The 6594-nt window shown below is 30.4% G+C and overlaps 2 protein-coding genes across 2 annotated transcripts; one reads left to right on the top strand and one right to left on the bottom strand.

Annotated features, from left to right (window-relative positions):
- Positions 1-201: 201 nt before the first annotated feature.
- Nasp (Nuclear autoantigenic sperm protein) lies at positions 202-2775 on the bottom strand. Its single transcript, XM_027342925.2, has 4 exons — positions 2164-2775; positions 1867-2102; positions 886-1802; positions 202-820 (listed from the first exon to the last, which is right to left on the bottom strand). Exons 1-4 carry the CDS (start codon positions 2343-2345, stop codon positions 575-577), a joined length of 1581 nt encoding a protein of 526 aa, XP_027198726.2. The 5' UTR covers positions 2346-2775; the 3' UTR covers positions 202-574.
- Positions 2776-3594: 819 nt separating this feature from the next.
- Positions 3595-6580, top strand: LOC113792961 (uncharacterized). The gene is made up of 5 exons (XM_027342924.2): positions 3595-3739; positions 3822-5516; positions 5579-5935; positions 6005-6142; positions 6211-6580. Exons 1-5 carry the CDS (start codon positions 3610-3612, stop codon positions 6534-6536), a joined length of 2646 nt encoding a protein of 881 aa, XP_027198725.2. The 5' UTR covers positions 3595-3609; the 3' UTR covers positions 6537-6580.
- The last annotated feature ends 14 nt before the right edge of the window (positions 6581-6594 follow it).

The following is a 6594-nucleotide window of genomic DNA, read 5'->3' as shown; positions in this document are numbered from 1 at the left end:
CTTCAATTTCTTCAATCTCCAATTTAAGAATGTATAAGTGTATGTTTGTTGTTTTTGCATTTTATCATTACAGCATTTGTTGCAAAAAAAAAAAAAAAAATGAAATTTTCAAACAACAACGTTTATCTCCAAATGGAATAATGGATGAACAAAGTGTTGTTTCTGTGTTTATTAAAGTGAGTATATAATATTTAAAAAAAGTTAAAGAAATATGGAACATGTTATTTTCTTTTTTTCAATTTTCATTATTAACTTGATTCGAGAATAATACACCTTGAATTTCTACAAAATGAATGATATTAGGTTGGGTTTTTTGTGTTTGTGTTTCTGTATGTGTGTGTAATATAAATGTGTCTTTCGAAGAAAATCATCGATACCCCAACCAACCAGAAAAAAAGAAAATGAACATGAAAATGATTGTGTGAGTGATATAAAGTGAAATTCGTTGTTGTTACCAAACACAGATTGTATAATGAAAATTTGATAATAATTTCAAATTTTGCCCAAAACGAATAGGTAAATGAATGAATGAATGTAATGTAAGGTAATGGGGAAAAAACGATATGAAATTAATTTAATTATTGTCACCATTTTTTGGTGATGTTAATTCGGTTGCTGTTGCGGCTGTCGATGATGATTCGGTGGTTGTTGATGATACTAAAGATGTGTTACCTACATTATCATTATTCGTTGATGATGATGATGATGATGAACATAATTTTTTACTTGGAACATCATTATTACTATTACTACAATTTGATGTACCATTTTCTTTGTTATTTCCATTCGAAGTAGTATTGTTACCATCAATATCATCACGCTAAAAATGAATTTAATGTTAATGTTTTTCTATAGAAAATTTGTAATCTTTTAAAAAATACTTACTTTACGTTTAATCAAATGTGTAATATTGGTAATTGGTTTTTCAGGTAATTTAGAAAATTCTTCAGTTTTTTCACGTTCTTTTTTATCAACCATTTCTAAACGATCCATTATATTACGACCACTTTGTATTTGTTCTTTCATATCTTCAATTTTTAATTGAATTTCAGGCATTAAACTTTCTAATTGTTGTATTTCACTTTCTAATGTTGCTTTTTCAAATGTATCCATTTTACTTGTATCTTTATTTTTAAGATTATCTATACGTAATTTTATAACATCCAATGCACTTTGAAAACAATTATTTGATGTTTCACATTCATATGTTGTTGGCATATCATTTGAATGTACTAATTTAAATGAATATGCTAAACCTAAATAATGATAAGTAACGGCAACTAAACGATCATCTGCCGGTAATACACGACGTCGTTGTTCCAGACATTCATTCAATAATCCAATAGCACCATCTGGATTTTCCCAATCAATACTGATTTCGCCTAGTTTTTGTAATGCTTCAGCATAATTTAATGTTATTTCACTATTATCCAAATGTTGGCTATAAATATCTTTGGCTGTTGTTAATACTTCATATGCAATTTCAATATTTGAAGCATTATCTTCTTCCTCTTCTTCTTCTTCTTCGCCATCGACATTTTTATTACCACCATTTGTAGCTGATGAAGTTCCAGGAACATCGATCGCTGATGATGCTTTAGATGTTGATGGTTTTTGTTGTGCCATTAGATCAATATCCATTTGTTTTTCATCATCATCCCCTTGTTCATCGTCTTTAGTTTTTTCTTTTTCATCACCAGCAGCAGCATTTTCATCTTCTTGTTCGTCATCATCGCCATCTTTTTCATCATTATCATCATCGTCGTCATCGTCATCATCATCACCACCACTATCTGGTTGTTCTGTTGAAAAAATTAGGTTTTTTTTGAAATAAAATTTTCACTTTAAGAATGGAAAAAAACTTACTTTCAACATTAACAATACCACCATCAAGACCTTCTTCAAGACGTGATAATTCATATAATGCAATACCATAATTTAGATATGCTTCAGCACATTCTAATGCACGTAAACCATATAAATGGCCAAGAAATTCACAAGCAGTTTCAAAACAAGGTACAGCTGAACGATAATCCGAAACAATCATATGACGTTTACCATGTTGCATTGATTGTAATGCTTCGGCTAATAATTCTTTATCACTGTCACAAAACAACAAAGAAGAAAATGAATAAAAATCGAATGATCAATTGATATACTTACGGTTCGATCATTGAACTACTTGCTTCATCATCTTTTTGATTTTTTGATAACGATGATGATGATGATGATGATTGTTTCATTTCTACATTCGATGTTGATGAAGATTCAACGATATCATTTTTATTCGTTGTTGTTGTTGTCGTTGTGGATGTTGTTTCATTCTTCGTTGATGGATCGGCCATAATTTTAAGTTTTTTTTTCTAAATGAAAATCAAAGTTTGAAAAAAGGAAAATACTGTTTGAAATTTTTTCGCAAATGGTTTTTCACTTTAAGATTTTTGATGAAAATGAAAATTTTTTTTAAAAAGAAACTAAAATCGAAGACAAAAATACCGAACAAACAAAAGATTTGATGTCTGTGTGTGTCTGTTTTGTTTGTCAAAAGCGCCAACAAGCAACACTTTTTTTTGTGTTATTTTCTTTTTGATTTGATTGATAACCACTACCACCACCATTCACACAAAATGAAATTATCTTTAAGCGGTATTTTTGTTTGTTTGCTTCAATCTTTGTCTTTCAAAAAAGCCAGCCAAAACACTGAACGATTATTAAGCCGGGCGAGCGCGGGTCAAAAAGCTGATTGTCAAGCACACTTTGTTCGGTTGTTTGATGGCTTTGCTGCTCACTCATTCATTTTTGGAACAAAAGAGAAGCGAAAATATATATCCATCCTGTGCGCCATCTAGCGATGAATTTTTGGAATTTCCAAAAATTTTTAGATTTTTTAAAATTTTAAAAAAATTTTTAAATTTTCAATTTTAAAAAATATTCTGCAACTAGATCAAATGGATGAATGATTCTTTTTTTTCGGTTATTGAATTTGATAAGTTACGGTCAATGATTATTATTTGTTTTGTTTGCGGTTGTCAAATATATGATGATGACATCAATTCTGAGGTCAAAAAATGGAAATTTTGTGTTTTTCGTTCGTTCGACAACAATGATCATAACCAGTTTTTATCCATTTAAATAACAGCGACGACGACTACAATTGACAAAATTTTCAATTCAAACAACCAACCAGCAAAACTGAATAAATAAAACATTCGATATTTACCACCACCACCGATTGACCATCATCAGGTTGTATCATTGTACACAGACACAGAGACTGGACTGGACAACTTGTTGTTGTTGTTGGTCATCCTTTCCATAGTATACCCTTCAACCATCAAAATACCTACTACACACACACACACATAGGATTGTTATGGAATAACCTGATGATGAACTTCACCGGGTACGTGAACCCATCAATATGATGATAGGATGATTTTGTTTATCGTTTTCGTTTTTTGAATATTGAGAAAAAAAATTTTTTTTTTCATTATTGTTAGGCAACAAAAAAAAATAATAACCCTCAATCACCAACAGAAGAAGAAATGTTGTTTTTATTTAAATTTTCATTAATAATATTAAGTATATTTTATCTACAAAAATCATCAAATGTTTATTGTCAATCGGAGAATATCATTATCATCATCATCGAATGATGATGATGATCGACTATATCAACAACAACAACAACAACAAATTGTTGATCAAGAAAAATCAAATGAAACGGGATATTTTTCAGGTAAATATTAATTGTTTTTCTGGTTTAAACAAGGTAAAAAATGGATTAATTAATTGTTTTTTTTCTGTGTTCAATTTTTCAGATTTATGGAATACATTAACAACAGTGAATCGTACATCAACATGTCCAGGTGAATGTGTTCATGCTATAACATCAATATTTTGTGATAATGTTTTAGAAGATATATCTTGTGGTGGACAATTATCAAGATGTTGTATATCGAATAGTCAATATTATCAGATTTATGGCCATTTACCAACATCATCATCATCATCATCATCGATGGAAAACGCTGATAATTTTGAATCAACCGAACAGCCACTTTTACCATCAACATCAGCATCAACAACCATAACCGAAATGTTTAGCGTTATATCGAATAATCATCATTTAACAACCGCAAATCGATTCAACAATCAAAATCAAGAAACATCGACAGCAATGACTCAAGAACCACCATCATTATTATCGAATGCAAATAGAGATGATTATATGGAACAAAATTCAAGTATCAAAACAAATCCATGTCCAGTAAAATGTATATCATTACAGAATACATTTTGTATGCGTCCATTACATGATTCATATTGTATGAATCCAAATGAAGAATGTTGTTTAGAAATTGAATCAACATTAGATACAATGACAAAAAATTTTATTAAATTAGTACAACAAACAGTTGCTATGAATCAAACAAAAAATATTGGTGCAGAATTTCATTCATCAACATTGCCATCGTCTGCGATCATGATACCATCATCAACGACAACAACCTCGACAACGACAACACAATCATCATTACCACAATGTGATGGAACATGTGTTGTACCATTATTTCATATGTTATGTGATGAAATTGATCATAATCAATATTGTTCAAATGGTTATTGTTGTGTAAATCGTGAATATAATACAACACCATTACCATTATCATCATCATTACCACCACCATTAATAATTTCAATATGTGATGGTACTTGTTTACCGATTATCCTAAGTGGAATGTGTACAAAACCATCCGAATTAGTATTGAAAACATTAGATTGTGGTCAAGGTACTATTTGTTGTGCACGTGGTAAATCGATTGATCAAGATAATAATGGTGATACAAGACCATTTCATAATCAACAACAACAACAAAATCCAATTATATCTGGTTTACAAAATTATCCACAACCACCACCACGTATACAATTACCATTTTCAATAAGAAAAAATAATAATCAACAACAACCACCATCGATTACCATCGATACCGGTAATAATCAGAATAATAATAATAAAGTTCATTTTCGTCCATCAGATAATTTACCATCATCATCATATTCATCAAATGATGATCAATCATCATCGACATCATTGATTAATGAACATAATTTTGTTGTTTGCCCTGGGAAATGTATAAATTCAATGTTTAAATTCACTTGTTTAGGTGGTTATTCAATTAGTAAACATTTTAAATGTTCAAAAGGACAAATATGTTGTGCTTCAAATACGGATATTGAAAAATTGGAATTATTTTTACTTAATACAAAAATGGTTCAACAACAACAGCAGCACCAGCAACAACAGCAAATTCCACCTCCGCCACCACCACCACCACCAATGGTACAACCGAATCAACAATCACCAATCTTACAATCATCATCATCATCGAATGATAAACCAATAGCCGTTTCAATTCCATCACCGCCAATGATAAAACCAATAATCAAAACACATCAACCAATTCCAATGTCACAGCCATCATTATCATCAAATAATGAAAATATTCTAGGTTTGTTGATTTTTCTGAGAAAAAAACACTTAATTTGCTTAATATTTTTGTTTTCATTATAGATCTTCCATCACAACAACAACAACAACAATCAACATCCATACCACATCAATGTGGTAAAAAAGGATCAAAACGTAGTCAACGTGTTGTTGGTGGTAGTGATTCATATCCAGGTGAATGGTGTTGGCAAATAGCATTAGTAAATCAACAAAATAAATATATTTGTGGTGGTGTATTAATTGGAAAACAATGGGCATTAACAGCAGCACATTGTGTTACAAATTATTTAAGAAAAAATGAACCAATTTTTATTCGTGCTGGTGAATATGATTTAACACGTAATAATCGTTTTGGACAAATGCAAAAAATACAAACAATTTTTGTTCATCATAATCATAATGGACAATCATTGGATAATGGTATTTTCGGATTCTTGAATTCTTGAATTTTTTTTTAAATTTTTGTTTTCTATTTCCCCACACAATTAGATATTGCCCTGATGAAATTATTATCACCAATCGAATTGAATCCAAATACATGTTTAGTTTGTCTGCCAACATGGAATACAAATCGTACGATACAGGATAAATTATGTACAGTTACTGGTTATGGTTTTCAACATGAATGTAATTGGTTTTTTTTTGAATCCTGAGTTTACAGAAATTAACATTTTTGGTTCTTTGATTTTTTTTAGCTGGACCAATTGCCCTTCGTATACGTGAAGCATTAATACCGATTGTCAATGATCAAGATTGTATAATGAAAATAAATTCTGTTACGGAAAAACAATTTCTATTACCAGCAAGTAGTTTTTGTGCTGGTGGTGGCCATGGTGGTAATGATGCATGTCAAGGTGATGGTGGTTCTGGTTTAGTTTGTAATTGGAATGATGATTATTTTGAATTAACCGGTTTAGTATCATGGGGTTTTGGTTGTGGTCGTAATGGTGTACCTGGGGTTTATGTTAAAGTATTATCATTTTTAGGTTGGATTAATCAAATTGTTAGTACAAATCCTTGAAAAAACCAAACAAAACACACACACACACATAACAAACCCACCATTGATTCATTTGTAA

This window comes from Dermatophagoides pteronyssinus, unplaced genomic scaffold (genome assembly GCF_027571235.1).
Source record: "Dermatophagoides pteronyssinus isolate colony J.1.1.1.1 unplaced genomic scaffold, Derpt_VIB-CSIC_2022.12 sq0003, whole genome shotgun sequence".
Classification (NCBI taxonomy): Eukaryota; Metazoa; Arthropoda; class Arachnida; order Sarcoptiformes; family Pyroglyphidae; genus Dermatophagoides; species Dermatophagoides pteronyssinus.
This window is presented reverse-complemented; position numbering and strand designations above follow the sequence as displayed.